This window comes from Mastigoproctus giganteus, chromosome 7 (assembly GCF_048544385.1).
Source record: "Mastigoproctus giganteus isolate SK-2022 chromosome 7, ASM4854438v1, whole genome shotgun sequence".
Taxonomy (NCBI): Eukaryota; Metazoa; Arthropoda; class Arachnida; order Uropygi; family Thelyphonidae; genus Mastigoproctus; species Mastigoproctus giganteus.
Window position 1 is genome coordinate 143,302,063 of NC_143581.1, and position 26,991 is coordinate 143,329,053.

At 38.3% G+C, this 26,991-nt stretch overlaps 1 protein-coding gene across 1 annotated transcript in view; it reads right to left on the minus strand.

Moving 5' to 3' along the window:
* The window catches only part of LOC150083240 (leucine-rich repeat-containing protein 49-like), a 494,942-nt gene that overhangs the window by 385,924 nt on the left and 82,027 nt on the right, over positions 1–26,991 (minus strand). Inside the window, exon 3 of the mRNA XM_090377128.1 lies at positions 23,787–23,868. Within this exon, the coding sequence (XP_090233254.1) occupies positions 23,787–23,868 (82 nt within the window). The remainder of the gene's footprint in view (positions 1–23,786; positions 23,869–26,991) is intronic.

Genomic DNA, 26,991 nt, shown 5'->3' on the forward strand with positions numbered 1-26,991 from the left:
ACTGATCCGTGAGGTTATAGGCCTATATCATTGCTTGCAAACCTAGGAAGATTTTTGAACAGTTATTGCTTATAAGACTTGAAACTTTATTTTGTTCAAGGAAATTGGATTTTCCCTGTCAATACGGATTTAAAAAGAAATGTTCCACAGAGGATGCAATTCATGATCTTGTTGATTTTGCTACTTGTTCTAATTTTAAGTATGTCCTAGCCCTCTTCATAGATTTTGAAGGGGGTTTTGATACGGTTTGGTATCCCAGTGCTTTGAAATCTTTGAGAGCTTTGAATTGTCCTGATTTGATGTTTAGGACAATCAGCAATTACTTATCAGATAGAAGAATTATAGTTAGTTTTCAAGATTTGAAATTTGAGAGAGGAATTAACCGAAAGTGCCCACAGAGTTCAGTTTTCGGACTGATTTTTTGGAATCTGGTCCTTAACACTTGATTAGAACAAGACTGTGTGGACTGTCACAAGGTTGCACATGCGGACGACCTGGTGCTTTGTGTGTGTGTGCAGGGGAATTCCAGACAAATAATTGAAGATAAACTCGAAGGGGTAGTTGGTAGCCTAATGAATTGGACTATGAATAATAAACTCAGAATTCCTTCTAATAAGACTGTAATGATGTTATTGAAAGGTAAACTGGACTACAGGAGACCACCCTGATTAAATATTAATAGTAAATAGATACCTTTGCTGTCTCGGGTAAAATACTTAGGGATTTTGTTGGATGACAATTTATTTTTTACATCCCACTTGGAATACTTAAGTGGTAAAGTAAAGAAATACACAGCCTCTATAGTCCATATTGCTAGGAAAGACTGGGGGCTCGGTAAAAGGGTCCTCAGTCTTTACTATAAGGCTATTTTTTTACCCATTGTAGCTTAACACTGCCTCTGTCTGGTTTAAGTGTGTAAGCAATGTCAAGTTTAGAAATAAGCTGAATTCGTTACAGCATATTATGTTATTAACTCAGAGTGTGTAAGACAGTATCGACTAATGCCCTTCAGGTGCTTGCTGAGGCACTGCCCTTGGATTTGTATATTGTATATAGAGCTTTTAGTTACTTTTTAAGGAAGGGCAGACAAGTTAGAATCATGGGAATTACGAATGATATTACGATTGATTGATTGATTGATTGATTGGAAGAGAGATGAAAAAAATATTTTATTAAAGTTGACAGGAACATTGGAGCACCAGTGTGACTGGTGCTGTAACTAGGTTTTTTATTCCTGATGTATGTATTAATATTAGAAATAAACATAATAAATGGTTCTTTCCTTGCATGGAAGCCTCATATAATCACAGGGCATGGCTCACTTAAATATGCTATGTGACTTAGGTTTTATATACGTAGATTACGTGAAATATGGGAACACGTTTTTTATGATTGTCCTCTTTATGAGGAATTTAGGCATAATTTACAATTAGAACTGTACACCTTCCCTCTCCCCCACAACTTTGCTGGAGGATTTTTTTTTTTTTCCCCTTCAATTTTGTTTGTGCAGGAATCAAGTGAACTTGAGATATTCCGTGGAAAAAATTGAATGGGAAAAGTTTAAGAATTTTCTCAATTTTCTCTTTCTTCCTGAGGTGGCTTCTACTTTAAATTTCTTATCTGCCATAGAATACTCAAACTACATACAGTCACACTTATTCCTTGCTATGAGCTACTCTGCTAAACGTAAACAATCCAGACACCCATATGTCCCCTGGTGGACTTCAGAACTTACTGCATTAAGAAACAAACCATGAATGCTAGGAAAACTTACCAACGAAACAGGCACCTGGCAGACACTGATGTCCAGAGACTGAAACAACAATACAGTGATCTAAGGAAAAATCTACATAAAGCCGTCGCAGATGCCAAAATTGAATGTTGCATAATTTTGTTCGTAACACAGGAAACACAGAACTGTGGGGTCTAGTATACAAGATTTCCAGGAACAAGTTAATCTCCGAAGACATATAACACTGTTATAGTGGACAAGAAACCACGGACTGGTACTCTACTATTGATACTATTGTAAATAAGCTTTTTCTTCAAGACAATCCATAGGATGATTCTCCCAAACAAGCAGAAATTAGGAGAGACAATCAACAATACATTGGAACATGTGACGTCAATCCTTTTCTCTCGTTGAACTAGGAATAGCTGTTTTGAAAGTAAACAGTAAAAAATGTCCGAAGATGGATCTGATAGAAAACAAGATAGTCAAATTTTATGACTTATTTCCTAATATCCTCCTCAATCTCATGAACAAGTGTTACATTGAAGAAGTCTTTCCAAGACTGTGGAAGATTGCCCTACTTAAAGTTTTACATAAGCCTGGGAAGTCGGCATCTAAATCCCAGGGCATACACACCAATCTCCCTATTGGCAAATGTGAGGAAACTTTTTGAAAGGCTCCTCTCTCAAAGAATACAAAAAACATTACAGGATAACCATCTATGTTCAGTTAATCAGTTCAGGTTTAAAAAAGGTTCTTCAACAGAAGATGCCATTGCCACTCTCAAGAACTATGTGGAAAACTCCCAAGCTAAGTGCATGTTGGCAGTGTTTGTTGACTTTGAGGGGGCTTTTGACAGTGTATGGTGGGAGAGTGCCCTTGGGTCACTGAGCTTGGGAAGATGTGACAACTATACTTATAGAGTCATCAGGTCCTACTTCCAGGACAGATTCATTAGAATCTGTGCAAAACACCTAGTGTATTCAGCTGCTGTTTCCAAAAGATGCCCTCAGGGGTCTGTACTGGGGCCTCTCCTCTGGAACACAGTCTTAGATCAGTGGATAACCAAGTACCATGAGGAGGCTATTAAAATCGCTTATGCCAACAACTTAGTAATTGCTATTGAAGGCCGTTAGAGGATAAAATGCAAATTATATTAAATGATCTATTTGTATGGACCAAACTTAAACTAAAAATATCACCAATAAAGACCAACTTTATGACCTTCAAAAGCTCATTTTAACTATAACCAACCTCCTAAGATCTTGATAGACAAGATCTTAGGAGGTTAATACAATATACAACTCTCAAATCCTGTATATATATATCCCAAAACAAATATTTAGGCATCCTAATTGATGATAAATTAAGCTTTCTGCCACGTGTATGTAAACTTAAAGATAAAATCAGGAATTTTACTGCCTCAATAATAAGAATATCAAGGAAAGAATGGGGACTTAGTAAATGGATCTTGTTTTTACATTATAAAACAATATTTCTGCCAACAGTCTCATATGCGGCAACCATTTGATATCATAGAGTGATAATGGTTAAAATGAAAATGAAACTTATTTCTCTTCAAAGATCCATGCTATTATCTATTTTAAATTCCCCTAGAACTGTATCAACCAACACATTACAAGTCTTAGCAGGAACCATTCCCCTGGATTTGTATATTGTATTCAAGGGGATGACAGGTTGGCTTAGGAAAGGTTTGGCTTCGGATCTAATGGGAATAATATCTGATCCAGTGAATCAAACAAGAGAAGAAAAGATTGTGGGAACATCTGACATCTATGTGGCAGGATCGGTGGAATGCCAGCAAACATGAAATAGTTATGAGGTAATTTATAACCAAAGTAGACTTTACTGCCGCTAAGGAAATAAATCCTTGGTTTGCTCTTTCGATGAATACAACATACTTATTAACAGGACATGGCTCCCTCAGAGCCAAGCCAAGTTACATGAATGTGGACTTGAGCCAGACCCTTATTGCACTTGTGGGGGTGTGGAAACTTGGTCTCATGTTTTTTTTTTTTTTTTTGACTACCCACAGTATCTTCAGGCACATCTAGACTTGTTTAGCAGTGTACCGGATCTGACAGAGGATAACAAAAGTCCCTTGGTCGAAAGCAGTAGGAATTTTAATGCTTTACAGACATTTTTGGTGACTGTTTTTAAAAGAAGACTAGAAATAAGATCCTTTCACCCTTGAATAAATTAGATGTAGGATGTACAGGTGAATTATTAAAGAAACATATACTAAGAATATCTGATTAGTTTCTCAGCTGGCTGGAAGTTGCAGATCAGATGCTTGGATAGAACTCTAATGGAAGGATATACAGGGACCCTCAGGTGTTAACAGGATCCTCTAAAGAATGTTGATTACTTCTGGGGTGCGAAACGTGAAATTAAAAACTAAGGAACTGGATGGAAACATAGTTTACAAGCATAACTTCTTCTGAAACTTATACAGTTGTACTAGTGACCTTGTGTGGTCTTAAGTGACATCTAGATTTGTGACCATATAGATATGATCTACAACATATATACACTTGAAAACTACATGAACTTAATGAGATGCGTTTTTCACAACATGAACTTTTGAAAGTGAAAATACTCCATTTGCTTACCTAAGGACTGTCATTGCAATTTCAAATCACACAAAAGATCTAGTTTAGGATTTTCGGGAAAAAGAGAATAATTAGAAGTCTTCAACAACTAGAAGAGAACCACCTGAAGAAGAGTTTAAGACTTATGCTGGCACAGAACGAAGAAGACTACTGGGACTGACTTCTTTCTTGATATATAAATGTATATATAACTACTATTTTTTTTTTTTTTTTTTGCTGTCTCTCAGGTATGGGCAACCTGGAAGCAGGATTGCAGGCACCTGCCAATATTGCACTACCTCTGGTGGGTGCGAGATTTTCAGTGGTAATTGCACTGGTACAGGATAATAGTTGACTGAGGCCCAGTGCTAGGGATCGGAACCAAGCAGCAGCTGCCCATGTGTTGGCTGCACCCTGGTGGCAAAGTGGCCTGACTCAAACAAAACAACACACATTAATATTTACACACATACACTTACACTTTTTTTTAGGCCCATTATGCAGAGTTTCTGCACCATAACAGAGTACAAAGGGGGAGATGGGCTAACACCTAGGAGCCATCCCACTACAAGAACGAACACACACACACACACACACACACACACACACACACACACACACACACACACACACACACACACACACACACACACACAGTACCTTGATTACTATTATGTAGAATGGATATATATGATAATGTGTATAAAACTGTATATAATCTTGAATATAAATTGTATAAATATATCATGAGAATGTACATAAAATTGTGTGTGTAAATAAATGGAATGTCCTTTAGCTGGCGAGTGTCTAGACAGTGATTTCCTGGATAGGGCGACCTAACTCCTTGTGGTGGGGATGGAGATGCCGTCTACACTGTGAGGCTAAAGATCATGCTGTTCAATATTGTTTTTGTTATTAGTCAAAGCCAACTAGGGTTATATGTTGTAATTTAATAATTGACCTAGAAAGGATTTGTTTTAGTTGCAACATTGTGACAAATCAGCATATGGGCAAAAGCCTAGGAGGCTGAGTTGAAGAGGAGTTTGACAAATGACAAATGTCCTTTAACTGGCTCAGTAACAGTTTTGAAAAAATGAAAATCATAGCATTCGCTGATGACCTCACTATCATGGTATTGCTCAAAACATCAAAGGCAGATATTGTTGGGATATCAGAGACGTGGTGTCACACAGATATAAGGGATGCAGAACTGCAATTTTGGGAGTACAACGTCTACAGAAAGGATAGACAGGATAGGAAGGGGGGAGGTGTTATGCTATTAGTTAAGAAACACATAAAATCCAAGGAAGGGAAGCCAGTCGACATCGCCGGACAGTGCAGTGTTGAGTCAGTTTGGTGTGACATAAGCATTGGGAGATCAAAATTGAGAGTAGGAGTGTGTTATAGGCCTAATGACTCTGATGAGTATAATAAGGAACTGTACAGGGAAATAGAGTGGGCCAGTAAATCAGAGAGTCTTATAATGGGAGATTTTAATTTCCCAGATATTGACTGGAATTTGGGGGCTGGTTACTCACACACTAGCAGGACTTTTGTGGATTTATTGGATGATTGTTTTCTACATCAGCATGTTCGGGAGGCAACTAGAGGGAGTAATACTCTTGATTTGATTATCAGCAGTGATTCTTCATGCATTAAGAATCTGCAGATAAATGAACCACTGTGGCAGTGATCACAGTGTGCTGAAGTGGGATTTACTCAAAGAGGTAACTACCATTAGGGGTAAAGGGAAGGGTTATTGCTTCCGTAAAGGCGACTACGATGGACTGAGACAGTATTTAAATTCTATACAGTGGGACCAACTGATGATGTTACCAACAGCAAATTCAAAATGGGAAGCATTCAAAGAACTTATCTTGGAAGCTACTAGGCTTTACATACCAACTAAGAAATATTGTTCAAGGTTTAGGCCAAAATGGATATCAGATGAACTAATGAGGCATATGGCAGAGAAGAAAAATGCATGGGATACTTACAAATTAACACATGACACAGAAGCCTATGATAGATACAAGTTGATATGCAACCAAGTTACAAAGGAGGTTAGGCAGGCGAAGGCAGATTATGAGAAATCCTTGGCAAGGGATGCAAAGAAAAACAGCAAAGAGTTCTTTACTTATGTAAACTCTAGAAGGAAGGGGATGAATCAGATTGGTCCACTTGATATTGATGGGTCAACTGTTGATGATCCTACTCAGGTAGCTAACAAACTAAATGAATAATTTGCATCGACATTCACACATGAGGAGTTATTCAGCAAGGGGAATGCCAGAGGTGTATTCAACTCTAGCAGTAAGCTACAGAATCTTGAAATAACTGGGAGTAAAGTGGAGGAGAAACTGTTGAAGATAAACACAAGAAAGCCACCCGGGTGGATGGGATCTATCCAGTTATATTAAAGGAGGCAGCAAAGGAAGTAAGCAAACCCTTAGCCATAATCATGAGAGCTTCCTTGGACTCAGGGGAGGTACCCATAGACTGGAAATGTGCAAATGTGACTCCAATTCACAAAGGAGGATCAAAGGCTGACACAAGTAATTATAGACCTGTGAGCTTAACTTCTGTTCCAGGAAAATTAATGGGGGCACTGGTTAAAGAAGCACTGCAGGATCATTTAGACAAGACTTCAGTTATAGCTCGACACAGCATGGTTTTGTTAAGGGGAAGTCTTGCCTGACCAACTTGATTGGATACTATGATGCAGTCACAAAAGAACTGGATGCACGGAATAACTTTGATATTATATACTTGGATCTTAGAAAGGCTTTTGATACTGTTGCACATGGAAGACTGCTACACAAATTGGAGCAGTGTGACATTGGAGGCAAATTGCTGCTATGGATAGAGGGGGAGAAGACAGAGTGGTAATCAATGGACACTGCTCATCGTGGACTAATGTTATTAGAGGAGTCCCTCAGGGCTCAGTGTTGGGTCCATTATTGTTTTCGGTATTTATAAATGATATTGATGATGGTATATCAAGCTTAATGTCCAAGTTTGCAGACGATACAAAGGTTGGCAGGGTTGTCAAGGACACTACGCTGCTGCAACAGGATCTGGAAAGGGTGAGCAGATGGGCTGAGAGGTGGCAAAGGAAGTTTAACATTGACTAATGTAAAGTACTACACATGGGAAACAGCAACCCCAGAGCAAAGTATCAACTCCGTGGTACTACACTGACAGTGGTAGAGAATGAAAGGGACTTGGGGGTGGTTGTGCAGGCAGATATGAAGTTCTCTGAGCAGTGCAGACGGGCTGCAAGAGTAGCTCATGGAGTATTGTCAATGATATACAGGAATTTTTCCAGCAGGGATAAGGAGGTGATTATTCCATTGTATAAGGCGATGGTCAGGCCACACCTAGAGTACTGTATACAGGTCTGGAGACCTCATTTCAAGAAGGATGTAGAGCTGCTGGAACGAGTACAGAGAAGGGCAACAAGATTAGTGAATGGAACAAAGGGGTGCTCTTACGAAGAAAGGCTTAAGTTTTGCAAATTACAGTGTCTGGAGACTAGGCACCAGCGAGGTGATCTGATAGAGGTGTATAAAGCCTTGAATGGTTTAAGCATGCTCAATGCTGATGGGATTCTTCCTGTAGCTCAGAAAAGGGCATAAATTCAAATTGAGGAAAGACAGATGTAGGATAGACGTGCGGAAATTTGCCTTGAGCCAGCGGGTGGTTGGTTGGTGGAACAGACTTCCATCCCTTGTGGTGGAGGTTGATAGCCTAAATAAGTTTAAGGCTCAGCTGGACAGGTATTTTGAGCGAACAGAGGGGTGAAGTGGAAGTGGGTTTTTTTTTTTTTGGCTGATGCTGCATAAGCCTGCTTTCTTGCATCAAATGCCTCTACTAATACTAAAATCGCTTGGACATCTTACGTGCCACGAAAGGCATGCATGTTGAAGTTGTTTAGCATTCTGCAGTATTGATTCTATAGGTAGTAAAACGTTTTCAGTTACTTTCATATTCCGTAAGCAGTTTTATTTTGTTGATTCTGGTTTGAAAATATTGGCCACGGAAACTCCGATAATAATTTAGAATCACCCTGTATATTATTACTAAGGGACCTTACAAGGACTATGACAAAGGTGTTACCATTGTCATAGTCCATTACTAATTAAAAAATTTTTCCAAAGTAAAAGTTTACATCAATACAACCATAATTCAAGTATTTAGATAAGCATACAAATTTTTTTTTATAAATTTTAAAATTTTTCCTTTGAGTTTTTTGCCTTATAATTCAAAATATGTTTATTATATATTTGCATTACTGCATTTTTCAAAACTCTCATAGTTCCTCTTCTAGAATTAGTAACGGCCGCATGGTGCAAGAAAGCCTATGGCTTATGCTGCACCAGCCAAAAAATAAAATAAAATAAAAAATAAATAAATAATAAATAAATAAATAAATAAATAATAATAATTCATTTTAAAAAAAAAGGAAATTAAACCTATCATCCTATGCGCTTCCCTTACCCGAAAGTACTATCCAGATGACCTTTGAATTTCCCCAAACTGTCGGCCTCTACCACCCATGAAGGTAACTTATTCCAGTAATTTGTAACTCGCTGGCTAAAATAAAACTTCCTGCAGTCCAATCTAAACATTTCCCCCCGTAACTTGAATTTATGTCCTCTAGTTCTAGCATCATTTATGATCTTGAAAATGTCGTCCTCATTCATTTTACTGATTCCTCTCAGAGCCTTAAACACCTCAATCAAATCTCCTCTAAGGTGTCTAGTTTCCAAACTCTGCAACCCACATATTCGAAGTCTTTCTTCATAAGGACGCCCTTTTGCCGATCTCACCAGGCGAGTTACCCTTCTTTGCACCCTTTCAAGAAGCTCGATATCTTTCTTTAGGTGCGGTCTCCATACTTGAACACAGTATTCCAAGTGTGGTCTAACATAAGCCTTATATAATGGGATTATCACATCTCTATCTCTACTTGCAAAAGTTCGATAGATCATCGATAGGACACCATGGGCCTTCCTTGCAACCTGTTTACAATGCTCAGAGAATTTCATGTCTGACCGTATCGTAACACCCAAGTCCCTTTCCTCCAGTACTGGGTTTAGTTGAACTCCACCAAGTGAATAAGTTATTTTGGGATTACTGTTTCCCAGGTGTAATACCTTACACTTTGTTGGATTAAAGCACAGCTGCCATTTTTCTGACCATTCCTGAAGTCTATCTAGGTCTCTCTGAAGAAGCTCAGCTTGACAGTGATCATTAACTACTCTACCAATTTTAACATCATCTGCATTTAGACATCACGCCCTCTATCCCTTCATCAATGTCGTTTATGAAAATTAAAAACAACAGTGGTCCTAATACTGATCCTTGGGGAACCCCACTTCTTACATCAACCCAATCTGAGGAATAGCCATTTATCACAACCCTCTGCCTCCTGCCCTGAAGCCATCCTTCTATCCATCTAAGGATTTTCACAGTGATTCCAACCTGTTCCAGCTTATAAAGCAACCGCTCATGTGGGACTGAGTCAAAAGCTTTGCTAAAATCTAAATAAACAATGTCGAAATTATTCCCTAAATCCAGCTCGTGAGTGACCCTTTCGAAATAACGAACCAGATTTGTTAAACATGATTTTCCCTTTACAAAACCATGCTGAGTATCCTTGAGAATTTCAATTCAATCCAAATGATCCTGAATTCCACCCTTGATCATTGCCTCCATGATTTGCCCTACTACTGAAGTCAGACTGACAGGTCGATAATTTCCAACTTCACTTTTAGAGCCACCTTTATGTATGGGAGATACATTTGCACTTTTCCAATCCAAGGGAATCTCCCCAGAGTCTAGTGATGCTCGCATAATTAGCCTCAATGGTTCAATGCACTCGCTTGCCGCCTCTCTTAAGATTATAGGGTATATTCCATCAACTCCAGGAGCCTTACTGGTCTGTAGGCTCGAAAGGTTTTTCATTAAATAATCTTGCGAAATTTCAATATCATTAATTACATATTTTTTAACTTCGCTCCCACAATTTCCCATTGTAATACAGTAAAGGAAACTAAAAAAGGGCCTTCCATAAACCAGTATCTATTAGAAAGTTTCACTTTAACTGCAGAGTAGAATCACATTTGGATTCCCCAGGCATCTACTTGAAATGTCTGTATGGTATAATGAAGTGAGAAGCATCTACAAATTGTACCATTTCACAGAGCTGAAATGAACAGAGAGAATGTGAAATAGCAGGTAGATCCCAAGACATGTCAAACTAAAATGGTTGAGACAACTGTTGTGTCTCACAGCCATATTAATGCAAAGCCAGAGTAGCCCACAGGCTGCGGTTTGTGTAAAACTCTGGTCTAATGTAAAATATCAAATCTATTTACAGTAACCCAATGACAGAATTCAAATAAGTGTGTGAATGCAGGATTTTAGTTTCTTTGACACATGATCAACTAAGGCTATGATATGACAAGTCCACTTCAAATAAGGAAACCAAAAATGTCACCATTTTAATTCAGAGACAGTAAGACTGACTCAAAAATTTGTTAAAATTTATCATCATTACTAATAAATCAAATTTATATTTTCATGTAGAAAAATGCATTTTTAAAACCAAATTATAAATATCACCAAAATGTCCTACTTAAATAAAATTTAAGGTAAGTAATGGTTTCTCCACTTAAGAAATGATTTTTTTATTTCACAGGTGTCACCTACTGTTCAACACATCTGAAGAAAAAAGATATACAAAATAACTCTTCAGGTAAGATGCAAAGTCAATATTTTTTGCCAATATTAACCTTCTCCCCTTGCAGTTGTAGCACTGGACCTGGCAAGTTCTGCTTAAAAATATCAACTGCTTATTAATTATTGGTTGAAAATAAAAATCCAAAGTTTTCTCTACCTATCTAAATAGAGAAAAGTTTTTACTTTGTATGGTTATTGAAGTGATCCTTATGGTTTTCCCAGAGTAACAGCATGTGAAAACTGATCAGGTGCTGCTTCCATTTTTGTTACTATTATTAGCATGGAACCTGACTGTTTCCAATGCTACTACTAAGCCTGGAATTGTGTGTTTGTTTCTAGGTGAAGGATAGTTGCTTTTACTCTCCTGAGTTTTGCAAATATCTACAGTCTAAATTTGAAATAAATTTTGAAAAAAATTTATTTCAAATTTATTTCACAATATATAATGTGAATAATATTATCTGATATAGGGTCAGACCTCCGTATAACAAAATCAATCGTTCACTTAAAAAAATTTGTTATACAGAAATTTCGTATAAAGAAATATGACTCTTTCAACAATGAAAAATACTGTAATTCAACTCAAAAATATAGAAAAATATGGGAAATAAATCAGAAATAAGTGGAAATGAAAAAAATTTTCTAACATTTTAAAACCATCAATTTATTAATATACACATATTAAGAAATGACTACTTACATGATACATACAATATATTAGTACACTTAAGAATTATGTCGTAAAATATTTGGGTTATTTTTTGTTGTACAGTACATCATTCATAAAAATGTTCACATTTGTTTAAGCACTCGAATATATTTTCTGTTAGATTTTCTTCACACTGAAGGCCTCAACACAAAGTTTCAAGTGCTAATTGCCCTCAATTTAATATAACTCATCGTCAATATCCTCACTAGTTCTTTGGATACTCTCCAAAATGTTCGAGTCACTGGGATATTCTGCTACTATGACATTGTTATCAACTCAAAAATTCTTCAAGAACAATTTCTCCACTGATCAAACCTCCTGCTTGGAATTCGTCCCAAGATTGCTCAATGTCTTGTAATAGTTCACCCCTCTCATCGCTGTTAATTGGTGTTTTATCAAAACCTGATTTTGGGAAACAATTCTTAATCATTGTTTCCATCACATCTCGTCTCCACACTTTTGCCAACTCTGATATGCACATCCACAAATCTATAACAGAATCTGTAGGTTGATTAGTTTCTATTCTCAGTACAATTTTTTCAGTATGCGCCTTCGGTAGTGCATTTTCAAATTCTTGATAATGCCTTGGTCCATTGGCTGCAGTTTAGACGAGGCATTCAGAGGGAAGAAAACAAGCATCATACTTGTAAGTTTTGAAATTACCGAGTAAAGGTGGGCAGGTGTTAACAATCAAAGTGATTTTTCTGTTTTCTTTCATAATCTTTCTATCGAATTTTAATATCCACTGTTCAAAAATTTCACTTGTCATCCAAGCGATAGTATGGTATACCTTCAACACACAGCAGTCATGTTTTTTGTGAGCTCCATTATAAAAGCGCTGTTTAATAGTGAAATCATGAAATTCTGAATCCACAAGGGTCTCAAACGACAGAGAAAAGTAAACTGGACTTAGTGACTTTTTCATGAGATTTAGACGATTATTTTAAGAACTATGGATGTTTTTAAGTTTTCATATGCAAAGCTGTATAGTAACATGTTAGCGTATATGTACTGTTATGTATAGCTATATGTGATTTTCATTAGAGTGGACCAAGCACTTGGGAAGCCCTAATACTTTAAACAGTTTCATTCCATCACTCCCATAATCTCTTATTGTTCATATGCATGGAAATGCTATTTATGTATAGTATAGAGGCTCTTGTTGTGCTCATTTCTCGCATTCCCAATCAGTTGCACTGGAAACAACAGCAACGCCATATTGGCCACCATCTTGGATTGGTACTGAGAGGGAGAGCATAAAGTCATTTAATATTGACAGTTTGGTGCTAAAAAGTGTTAATTATTGCTGATGCTAACTGTATATAGATACAGGACAATATTCTAATTGCCAGTTGACTGTAACATGGAGTACATACCACAATTGGAAATACATTCGTGTCACAAGGTCGCAACGGACACGTAGCGCGGACGAAAAGGGAAAATCAAGGGTTTTTTGGGGAAAAATTTAGAAAGCAAATAATCAGATACTCGATCGATCAATATATACCATCAAAACGAGGAAGGTCCTTCTATTTAAGGAACTACTCGGAAAAATTTCTGGACAAGTTGAATGAAAGCTGCAAGCATCCAAGCGTGGTTCATTATCGACCACATGGTATTTCTGTGATCAGATTATGACACTGGTTTAAATTGTAGTTTATTCGACTGATTGTGATTACTGATTAGCATTAGCATTAGTAGAGGCATTTGATGCAAGAAAGCAAGCTTATGCAGCATCAGCCAAAAAAAAAAAAAAAAAAAAACCCACTTCCACTTCACCCCTCTGTTCATTCAAAATACCTGTCCAGCTGAGCCTTAAACTTATTTAGGCTATCAACCTCCACCACAAGGGATGGAAGTCTGTTCCACAAACCAACCACCCGCTGGCTAAAGGCAAATTTCCGCACGTCTATCCTACATCTGTCTTTCCTCAATTTGAATTTATGCCCTCTCAGGTGATTTTTCTGAGCTAGAGGAAGAATCCCATCAGCATTGAGCATGCTTAAACCATTCAAGGCTTTATACACCTCTATCAGATCACCTCGCTGGTGCCTAGTCTCCAGACACTGTAATTTGCAAAACTTAAGCCTTTCTTCGTAAGAGCACCCCTTTGTTCCATTCACTAATCTTGTTGCCCTTCTCTGTACTCGTTCCAGCAGCTCTACATCCTTCTTGAAATGAGGTCTCCAGACCTGTATACAGTACTCTAGGTGTGGCCTGACCATCGCCTTATACAATGGAATAATCACCTCCTTATCCCTGCTGGAAAAATTCCTGTATATCATTGACAATACTCCATGAGCTACTCTTGCAGCCCGTCTGCACTGCTCAGAGAACTTCATATCTGCCTGCACAACCACCCCCAAGTCCCTTTCATTCTCTACCACTGTCAGTGTAGTACCACAGAGTTGATACGTTGCTCTGGGGTTGCTGTTTCCCATGTGTAGTACTTTACATTTATCAATGTTAAACTTCATTTGCCACCTCTCAGCCCATCTGCTCAACCTTTCCAGATCCTGTTGCAGCAGCATAGTGTCAGTAGTGTCCTTGACAACCCTGCCAACCTTTGTATCGTCTGCAAACTTGGACATTAAGCCCGATATACCATCATCAATATCATTTATAAATACAGAAAACAATAATGGACCCAACACTGAGCCCTGAGGGACTCCACTAATAACATCAGTCCACGATGAGCAGTGTCCATTGATTACCACTCTGTCTTCTCCCCCACAACCACCCCTTTATCCATAGCAGCAATTTGCCTCCAATGTCACACTGCTCCAATATGTGTAGCAGTCTTCCATGTGCAGCAGTATCAAAAGCCTTTCTAAGATCCAAGTATATAATATCAAAGTTATTCCCTGCATCCAGTTCTTTTGTGACTGCATCATAGTATCCAATCAAGTTGGTCAGGCAAGACTTCCCCTTAACAAAACCATGCTGTGTCTGAGCTATAACTGAAGTCTTGTCTAAATGATCCTGCAGTGCTTCTTTAACCAGTGCCTCCATTAATTTTCCTGGAACAGAAGTTAAGCTCACAGGTCTATAATTACTTGTGTCAGCCTTTGATCCTCCTTTGTGAATTGGGGTCACATTTGCACATTTCCAGTCTATGGGTACCTCCCCTGAGTCCAAGGAAGCTCTCATAATTATGGCTAAGGGTTTGCTTACTTCCTTTGCTGCCTCCTTTAATAAAACTGGATAGATCCCATCCACCCCGGGTGCCTTTCTTGTGTTTATCTTCAACAGTTTCTCCTCCACTTTACTCCCAGTTATTTCAAGATTCTGTAGCTTACTGCTAGAGTTGAATACACCTCTGGCATTCCCCTCGCTGAATAACTCCTCATGTGTGAATGTCGATGCAAAATATTCATTTAGTTTGTTAGCTACCTGAGCAGGATCATCAACACTTGACCCATCAATATCAAGTGGACCAATCTGATTCATCCCCTTCCTTCTAGAGTTTACATAAGTAAAGAACTCTTTGCTGTTTTTCTTTGCATCCCTTGCCAAGGATTTCTCGTAATCTGCCTTCGCCTGCCTAACCTCCTTTGTAACTTGGTTGCATATCAACTTGTATCTATCATAGGCTTCTGTGTCATGTGTTAATTTGTATGTATCCCATGCATTTTTCTTCTCTGCCATATGCCTGATGTTAATCTCTATATGTGGGATAGCCCAAAACTTAATCTGGGCATAACTCAGGAGTTATTAACCACATGAACTTGTGTCAGGTACCAAACACCTTCGTTCTATGCCCCAAGAATATAACAATAGAATCCCATTAATCCAAACATCTCGGAAATCCGAAACTGTTCAAACAGAGGACTGTGCCAGACAAGTGACTGAGACGATCAATAATGATGACCCCAAAGAAGCTGGAGATGATCAGAAACCACTGGCCTCATCAAAGAAAAGAAACAAGAAACAGGTGGTGCCAAAGACTGAACGAGAGACCAGATGTCAGACTGACTCCAACAAGACCAACCTTGACTACAAAGCCAAATGACAAAGCCAGTGGAAGAAGTTTGACCCCTTGATCCCACCCTGCTGGACCAGTCCCAGAACAAATCCTGTTTCTCAGAACTGAGCTTGAAAACTTGCTGAAGGAACAGAACAACCGAATTACTACATGGCTATGAACAGATACTGTGTCCCTATGGACTAAGATCGAAACTATTCTCCTCAAGTCTCATATCAAGTCTAAAAAGGCTAATGCTAAATTGGAAGCGTTCCTTCAAGGCGGGGAAAATTAAATGGCACAACGTTCCCCAACCTATTCTGAAGCATTGAAGACAAATGCCTCCCGGCTAGACAGCAGAGACAAACCGCCACCGAGAAAGACGTTACTCCCCAAACCACACTTAGTGGTGCTCAGGCCCAGCACACCAGACACACAAATCAAGTGAGGATGTTAAAGAAAGCTGTAATGGACTCTATCACGGAAGACCAAAAGAGCACAAGAATAAAATCCCCCCGGAAAATCCGAAACACGGGAGTGATAATTGAAACTGTGACTAGCGATGATGCTAAACGCATCTTAGAAAATGCCAAAATACCCACCCTTGGATTGGTAGCTCAACCACCAAGGCAGAACGGTCTTTCCACCGTGGTGTCCTGTACATCAACCACCATTATAGAGGAGATTTACAGACGAAACCTGCAACAAGACCTACCAGAGGTTGACCCAGCTACAGCGGTAGAGCCAAAATATCAGACAAAAAGCAGGAACGGAAGCGCCATAAATTGGGTGATTGAACTAACCCCGGACACCTGGAGAATCATAACGAGGCACCCTGAATATACATAAACTGGGGAGCACATCGATACAGGGAGCATGGAGTGGTCCCAAAGTGCTTCTGCTGTTGCTGACTTGGGCATACAACACATACGTTTTCCCCAACTGCGACCTGTGGCCACTGCAGGGGAGAAGGGACACAGTTTGACTCCTGCCCAAACAAGGATAAAGACCCAGTTTGTGTGAACTGCAGGGACCTGAAGATGCTGCATACACACTCCCTTCGCGAGAGAAACTGTCCCACTTACCTGAAAGCCAAGAGAATCCGCCAGGAAAGAATTAATTAGGGGAACTCTGAATAAAAGATATAACAAGTGCCTAAAATTTACGCAAACAAATGCCCAAAGAACATGTGCAGTCACAGGCCAAATCACAAAAAAGGCAGAAGAAGAAAACTGTGATATTCTACTAATTCAGGAACCCTACACATTTGCAAATAAAGTCCAGGGATATCCCTAGCTACAAAATTGTACAAGCAAATGGTGTAACCCCCTGGGCAGTCATCATTGTGTGGAATCCAGACCTTACAATCACCAAAGTCACTCACCACATTGTATTGCCTCTGGTAGAGGACATAATACCAGCAACCCAGTACCTCAACCAAGCGCTAACCAAGCTCCCAACAGACAAAGTACTCATCTCAGCCGATATAAACTGTCATTCCCCCTTTTGTTCATCCACACCCAGGAGCACAGGGGGTCCAGAAATGGAGCACGCTTGGAAGAATACATCAATGCCAGTGGACTAATAGTATAAGGTATATTGGTCAAACAGCACCTGGGGTTTCTCCCATCTCTGTGTATGCACATTGTATCGGAAACAGAACACTGTCAAGCCAGAGATTTGAAAGTGTGTGGGTCGTGGATTGTGTAAGATGATGTGCCCATTGTTCCTCTGGCTTATTGGCCGCCAGGCCCCTATTGGGAACCGACGTTGCCCATACCCCGCCACGTGGAGGCTAGCAAGGTGTTACCAGTAAGTGATGCTCTGGCAGGTCCTGCCATCTACTTTCCTGGGATTTCAGTGGCAAGGAACTAAAAATAAAAAAATAAATAAAAAAATGGTTGAAGTGATTTCGGTTGATTTACGTAAGATTTGGTTAAAGAACGCTGTGTGGGGGTTGTACGCTGAAAGGATGAGTTCTAGGAGCCTAAAAGGTCAGACAAAATTTTGTTGTAATTTAAGTTTGGACATGTGGGATGAACGCTGTTAAGAGAAAATATTGGGAAGGGAGATTGAAGACTGGGGGGCTGAAGTAGGAAGGAGGGGGTCGATAGCAAAGGTGACCCCCATTTTTTTTTTTTTTTTTCCAGTGGCGCATGCCCTACCAGAGTGAAAATTTGGAAGAGAGAAGAGGGAACCCTCTTCTCCCACAGGGGGGGAGTTGAAAGGAAAGATCTGCTGAAGGGAGAGCGGATTAAGAGTCACCAACAGGCCTTCTCTATATCAGGGCCACCATAGTGATCCATGTCCAGGTCTTGTCCATTGGGGGGGGGGGGACTGGGGAGTCCTATCCAAGAGTCAATAGTCCAGAGATAGTCCAGTATTCCGTGGGGAAAACAAGATTCTGTACTCTGGTCCATTGCTGGAGTTTTCATTGGTGGAGTGGGCCATTTGTTCCTTCAGGAGCAGAGACATCCTGTCTGTGCCTTCCTTTGGGACAAAGTCCCATCTTTGGTTTCATGTTGTGATTGTCCTGAATCACCCCAACAACTTACCAACTTTTGCCTCCATCCTCTGGGAGGAAACACTGGATGTGACATTAGCTATCAGGTCACTCGCCAATTACATCACGGACTGGGTGGTTCATGAGGAATGGACCACATCAGACCACCGTGCAATTACCTTCACCATTCTGCAAGCTCTGCAGCAGCCACTGATACCCAACTTCAAGCAGCACAAGTTCGCAATGGATCATGCCAGATGGGATCAGTTCAAAGCACTTGGACAAAAAATCCTGACGCTCACCAGCATGCAGTGACCAAAGAGGTTATAAATGCGGCCAATCAAGCCATAAAAAAGAAAAACCCGAAACCGGGAGAGGTGCCATGGTGGTCAAGGGAGCTAGATGCTCTACGCAACCAAGTGCAAAGGAGAAGACAAACCTTCCACCAAGTAAGGTGTACAGGACCCCCTCAGGATGTTGAAGCGCTTAAGCAACAATACCAGGAGACAAGAAACACCTACACTGCAATGATCAGGCAGTGTAAGAATCTGTCCTGGGAGCATCTTGTCTTCTCGGTGGGAAACCAGGATCCATAGGGCATCATGTACCAGATTACAATGAATATGATACCACAGGGTGAGGTTGCTACCTCGGTGAGGACACCTCAAGGACATATGACCATCAACTGGAGAGACACGGTCGGCACCATTTTGGATGCCACATTCGCTCCCTCAAAAAACCAAAATACTCCCGAACAGGAAAAACTCTGCAGCAACAATGATGAGTACGGCACTGCCGGCCACAAAGCACCCTTCATAATGCCGGACTTGCACCTATCTATCAGCAAACTGAGAAATAGGAAAATGCTTGCAGAAGACATGATTGAACCTGAGATTGCAAAAAAAAAGTAGTCAAGTTTGCTCCAGACCTTTTACTAAACCTCTATAATCACAGTTTGGCAACAAGGCAATTCCCAACAGATTGGAAAAAAGATGTTATTAAGATTCTAATCAAAAACCCCAGACAATCCATCGCACCTACCGGAGTCATATCGACCCACTGCCTTGCTCTCAGTATTGAGCAAGGTCTCTGAGCAACTCTTTTGAGAAAGAACAGAGAAGTATTAAAACTTGGTACAACTTCCAGCACCAAACCAATATGGTTTCGGGGCACAAAGAAGCACAACTGATGCACTAGAAAACTTTGCTCTGGCAGTTCAAAATTGTCAGAGCAAATATTTGCTGCTTATCTTAATCAATTTTGCGGGGGCGTTCTACACCCTTTGGTGGCCGAGTGTCCTCGCACGGCTGAGGACAGCGGAACTGCCCCAAAACCTATTTCTTGCATCAAAAGCTACCTCTCAAATAGAAGAGTTGTCGTTAAGACACCCTTTGCCAAACTTGAACAACAAATACATAGGGGTTGCCTGCAGGGCTTTGTGCTTAGACCTCTCCTCTGGAACTACGTGCTGGATGAATTTCTAGCCATGGATCTGGGGGATGTCTGAGCACAGGTCTTTTTGAATGATCTCACCTTGCTCATAGCTGGAAAATCTAGGGTGCAGATTGAAACTGCTGCCAACAACACCCTGGCTGTTCTGCAACACTTGACTAAGCTGCATCATCTACAAATATCTACTGACTTGGTTGTCGTGCCGGAGTATAAACAGAAAAAAATTTATACTTGACCAAACACATGGATGTGACAAACTGACCAGCATCACAAGAAAAGGACAACTAAGAAATTGGAACAAAGACCAGGACTACAGATGAGCCCAGCCTGCTTCCAACCCCTATTCCTGGCAGGGGAGGTAACTTTTTGTCACCTCCCCTACCTGCCATCCAAACTTCCCTCTGGTGTGGCATGGGCATGACACACTGCCTAGCAGGGGTCATCTCTTCTATCGACCCCTTCTACCCCACAGTTTTCAGCCTCCCCTCCTTCCCTCCCTCCCTCCCTCCCACTATTATCTTTAATCTAGCGTATAGCCCCACATGTCTAAATTTAATAACATTAAAATTTTTGCCCAGCCTATTAGGCCTTTTAACACCTCTAGTGTTCAACTCCAACCAGCAATTTCTTAACTGCAACCTTATTAAGCGTTAATGTCAAACGCATGAAAAAAAAAATTTTTTTTAGGTCCTAGCCACTGAAATCCCAGGAAACTAGGTGACAAGACCTGCCAGAGCAACTAGTTGTGATACTGGACACAACCAGCTAGCCTCCACGTGGCGAGGTATGGACAACGCCGGGCCTCACTAGGGGCCTGGCGGCCAATAAGCCGGACAAACAATGGGCACACTGCACAGCCCACACACTTTCAAGTCTCTGGCTTGACAGTGTACTGTCCTCAATACAGCAAACACATGCGGAGATGGGAGAAATCCCAGGTGTCATCTGACACAAACGTACCTTATACCTTCTATCCAAGCTTTTTTGTTGTAGTTGTGGTCCAACTCTAACAACTTTACTCCTTTGAAACATCGGGATTGTTTACTTTTGCCTATTATCAAAAGATTCAGTTTTTCATTACCAGCCAGATTTGCACCTAGACTGTAGTTCTCTCCTTACTATTTTTACCACCTACACATTTCTCACATTAAAAAGTCAGTGCCTTGTTCAGCAAACATTTAAAAATTAGACCTGTTTTATCAATGTTGAGTATGTCTTTGGGCTCTTAGTTCTCCCTAATTTTTTCAAAACTGTTTCTTTCCAATGGGCACAGTCTTCTTCAATTACAACCCCACTTTCATCAGAAATAACTTCGAGTAAGCCATGGCACTCTTCCAATTTGTCCAGCCAACCAGAACTGGCTTGGAAAGTTTTATGCCCGAGAAAAGATGCGTACTCTATAGCCTTTTCTTTTATTAATAGCCCTGATATTGGCATGTTGTGGTCTCGAATCAATTTCACCCACTTAAAAACAGCTTCATCTACATCTTCATACAGGCGTAATTTCGCATGTTTCCGACTAGGTCCCATTTCCTCAAACAGTTTGAGAATCAGGGTTTTTCAGAATGGTTTCAGAAAAAAAATAAATTTTAAAGCAATTTCTTTTTTTTTTTTTAATACCACGATCTTTACTATTAAGCACTTCCATTTTTTTTCACTACACTCAAGGATTTCCTCTTAGACATTGTAATATTACTTGCACAGTAGCTAAAACAAAACTGATTTAAGGACAACTTGTACCTACCATACAGTGATAGGTGAAATTTAGTGAAAGTGTGGATGACTCATTTCTGCAAAACAGAAGAATTTTCGGGATAAAGGAAAATTACTCTCTCCTAATTCTCTAATAGGGTGCTTACAATAGAAAACAGGTTGACCAGAGCCAATTGTCTGTGTCGGAAATTATTCCTTAATCTTCGCCAATGACCAATAGACACATAGATAGCATTTGACCAAAGTGACTTCTCGGTAAAGTAAATGCTTCAGAGGCAACACTAAATTGTGGAATGCTCTTAAGAATTAAACCCTTTAGCTATTAAAAGCTAAAGTGATTAATTCTTAATCCTTTTAGCTCTTAAATTGTGCTTTCTACAGCATCAGCTCTATTGCCTAAAGGCCACACGTGCTAACAATGCATACCCACGTATCTCGAAATCAGTTCGTTATATAGAAATTTTCTTCTTTATGCGGAAACTATTGGCAATGTAATGACCAAACGGAAAATCAAAAAAGTTAGCTATGTAGAAAAGTTCACTATATGTAAGTTTGTTAAAAAGAGGTCAAACTGTATATATTTATTAATTTTAAGACTGTTTATACACATAATAAGCAGAAATATATGGCATGAGCACATTTGCAATTGTTTTGTGCAATTAAGTTTTTTAAACTTAAAAAGGCTAACAGCTTCATACATATACTTTTATAATGTCCAATAGGGGGCTTCACACCCTGCTTGCCCACCCCCACGCACACTTTTCTACGTAAAATGTAGAGGTATACGAAGTAAGTCAAATCTTTTCTACATAAAAGACACACTTGTCAAAATGCACTGGTTGATATCTAACCAGGAAATGACCTATGTAATTATTTACCTGTCCATTTGTAGTGCGCTTAATTCTCAAGGTTGAATAAATATCATGGTAAACTCCAGAACAGTGTACACCCTCCAACGTGGCAGCAAGCAAAATAGTGGGAAAGCAGTGATTGACAAGCTGTGACTCCAATATTTCGACAAACGGACAGGAACAAAGCATTGGCAGATGCCACTGCTTTCCCTGCCCACTGTCCTCCTAGGTTGATATGCCTTGGGTGTTTTCCCCCACATTTCCACTTTTTAAATCTAGAACTCTTTTTCCCATTTTAAGACAGAGGGATGGAGGGATAAACACCCTACCTAAGCTAAGGGACCCCCTCCCCGACAACACAAAATAATCAGAAAAGGGAGGTGCCTTCAACTGTCAATTATCACTGTCTTCCTCACTTTCATCGAAGTACCTGCCAGTGTATACTATACTGGACTTCAGCCAATATCACTATATAATTATTTACCTGCGTTTACATAGATCACTTAGGAAAAGGCCGTTTGCTTCAGATTCCATAATACATGAGGAATATTGTTGCATCCGAAAAAGGACTAAAATATTTAACTGAAATATTTAAAAACTATACAAATATTTAAAATATTTATAAAATACTAAACCACAGTATTTACAAATATACAATATTCATTAATATACAAAAAACGTTACAATGGAACATGGAACATCAAATGTTAGACAGAGAATGATGTGCACGAGGTTGGTGAACGTTATGGAGGTAGTTGTCAATAATTAATTGACATTTGTAGCCACGTAATTGCCTCGCCCTCTTCTCCCATTGGCTCAAATAAATATCGCTAGGAGGAAAATTATTTTAAGGTATAGATAAATAACATTTTTTTGATACAACGCAAATTATTTATCTTGCATTTTTTTTTAAATTAAAAGGTGTAAAAAAATTTTATTTTTTTAAATACCAATTTTTATTAAAATTACATACAATGCATATTGCCATCTATTAAGAAATTATGAAATTTTGCATGTTCCAAGCAGAATTTAAAAAAACATTTTTTCACCCAAAAATTGAAAAGAATGTTTACTGCATTACTGTCTTTGTTACAGATGGAGCTAGTACCACCAAAGAGCTAAAGACTTGGAAGAATTAACCTAAACAATTCAGTAAAACTAGACAACTATGAAGAGAAGAAAACATGGATTTCTGCTACTGTCTAACAGACAAAATAAACCAAAACCACAGTATATACCAAGCACATGATCTTAGTGGATTATGTATGTTATTCTTTACACTAAATATTAGCAAAGCCACAGCCACCTAACAGTGGTTTTAAGCTGATATTAATACTAGAATGCACATGGTTATTTTTAAAATATAAACTAATAATAATAAATTTTAATAATATAAAAATATAAATAAAAAACTCTAAATGACAATTTCTAAAAATTTTAAAGGAAAACCAGAAAAGCTAGCTGGTATGAAAACTATATAACAAGAATAAGATTAAGTTTTACCTGCTCTTGTTTGAAGAGGTCTTCTCCTTGGTGATGTTCTCTGCTGTTGCTGCTTTGTAGTAGAACTTTTATTAGATGTTTGCTACATAAAATGAAATTCTAATTTTAAAAATGCAACAGTTATATAATAAAATGTTATATTCTTTTTTAAAATAACACAACAGAACAATGGCCAGTAAAAAGTAGAGGATTATCCGTTTTCACAATTATAATCATAATCAAACATCACATACCGATATGTGATACAGGTTTGAAATACTGTGGATTTCAAAATCGGTAGGTTTGGATAAGCGTATCCTTTTCTTGCCACTCTTTTTTCTGGTATTATATCAGATTTTATTTCTAATGTTACAAATAAAAAACAACATTGTTTTGTTTGCCCAAGAAATTGCCCATTTTCTGTTTTAATTTTAAAGACACAATAATAAGGCATAAAGATATATTTTTGCTTATTTGTTGAATAATCTATGCAGGTTATTTATTTTTCTCCTCTACAGCCTTAAAAAGAGGCTATAGAGAGGACAGCACATATTATTCCAGAAGTAACCAGAAAACCATATAGGCATACCTACCAATTTCTAAAACTCTAGTTATGTAAAATATTTTACACCTCCCCATCAGAATATGCTTGAACAGTATCCCAGAACCTTTCTTCCAAATTAAGAGTGATAATCATAATTAGTTAATTCACAAAGGTCACATAACACAATAGGTAATTTATCATTATAAAATGCAAACCATTTCAAAAGTGTTCTAAAATTATTATTTTTTTGTTGTTTTAGTTAATTACATAGTACTAACTATTTTAAAAACAGTCAGTAATATAACTGTGGAGATTTTTTTTTTTTTTCACTTTTTTTTTTGTTAGAAACAGCCATGCAAAACAGATAGCAGTGGCATGTAGAAAAGCTAAAAATGATAAATTTAACTGCATCTGATCTGTATAATCTGATTTTTTTTTTTTTTAATTCTCATACTCTATTGCCTAGTTACTGAATTAACTTGTTCTCACTACTATCAAGTGACAACAAGCTACATCATTTTAAATAAGCTTGTTGTAAGATAAAGTAGATTTGTGTCATTTCTGATTGAGTGGTCATTAAAAAAGCAAAATGTAAGTTTTGCCTTTTTAATTTTTTTTTTATCATTGTTGCCACTTTAAAAACAGAGATTTGAATTTCGGGCAGGATCAATGAATTAAAATATAGTGAATCTAATTAACCATGAGCAGATCATTCCAACTGCAGTAGAGATAATTGCAACTGCAACCAAAATGTCTGCAGTGTTTATTATACACTCACCTCATAAATTCACATAATGTTAGTTTTAAAATATAATGTTAAATGAAGTGCTTTACCACTGCTAGGGCTAACATAATTTGTGGTTCATAATTTGAAATATTAATAAATAAAAGTTGCATTAAAAACCTTTTTATTTATTCATATTTTTTTTGTAATGACTTTGATAATGATACCAAATTTATGACCTATTTAGTGAATTTTCTATTCCAAAACAGAATTCTGTTCAATAGGAAGGCATTAAACACATTAACTTATAAGGATTCTACAGGGTGTAACATAACATGTGGGACCCATTTCAGGGATGGATTTAGGGACCTAAAAAACAACAAAAAAAGTTCAAAAGAATGTTTGTGGATTTTATTCTTGACAAACGTATATTGAGCATTTACTATAGTAAAACATAAATGTGCAAGGCATAATGATATGAGCTTAAATATACTAAAAAATATCGGTGTAAAAACACCATAGTTAGCTCATAAAATTAAAATTCAATCGTAGTGTATAGGCATTGATTAATTGTATCTCATATCGTGAAGGTAGTCACAATATGAGACACAATTAAATCAATGCCTTTACACTATGATTGTAGTTTACTTTTATGAGCTAATTATGGTGTACAGTATTTACACTTATATTTTATTGAGCATTTACATATGTACAGAACTGTTCTGGACAAATGTATATGCCACAGTTACATATAAATAGACAAGGCCACACAGATGAGTCTGGATTGCTTGATAAAATACAGATGGCGGCCTCAAGGTCAGCAACCTTTACTTTCATAAAGTTGCATTTACACTTATGGATTTCTATTCAGAACATTTATCCAGAACAATTTTTATACATATATCGACAACAAATAAAATGTTCTGAACATTGCTGTGGAAAAAATCCAGGGTTTTCTCACTAAGTGAAAACGAAAAACTTGTGTTCATTGATTTTAATATGTATGGAATAGATGTGTCAACCAATGATGGTACTGGCCAACTGATATGCTTTCTTTGGGCCTATGACAATATAAATTATGAATTCACAGAGAACTGGATTGATCTTGTGTTTAATTGTACATTGGCATGTGATGCCATAATGAGCCAAGTAAAAATAAAGGAAATACTAAATATTTCTAGCAGCCTATAAATAAGCTACCACATCAAGAAGATATATGATGTACTAAAGCATAAATTAAAGTTAAATAACAAAATAAAAAAATATAAATTTAAATATATGTGTATAAATTAATCAAGTGTAGAAAGTTAAAAACATCAAACATACTGTTTCTGTTACTATAATCTGACTGAGTGTAAATGGTTCAGCCAGATTATTAAAAGTGATAAAAAAATTGGTATCATGCTTCTCTAAAAACAGGACATACTATAAAAACATTACAAACAGTTAAAATAATGTTAAACACTTTACACATCGGTGGGTCATCTGCCCTCAGCAAAAAGGAATGTATAAGATGACTGTGCGGAGCTGAGCATGAACAACTTCCTTTCTTCAGATCCTGCATAGACTGGGCTGTCAGTGAATGATTACAGGCTTAATCTGATGTATTTTATTTGAGGCCTGTCCATGTCAAGAATCTTGCCATTGGAGATATAGTTTGGTGCATATTATTTGCCTGTAGTCTGTATGGGGGGGCCTGACAGGCATTAATCCAGGGAAATGACTGATTTGGTGGCAGCATCAGCTAATTCATTTTCCCCAATCCCAATGCGGCTTGGGATCCAGCAGAATTGGATGTCAAAATCTGCCTCCAGGAGAGAAAAAAGATAATTCCAGATCCAGGAAAGGAGAGGACCAGATGAGGGTTATACCTCACCAATAACAGACACGCAACATGCTTGAAGAGGTCACTATATATCATATACCTTTGGTAATTGCTATTTTTAATGTCATCAAGG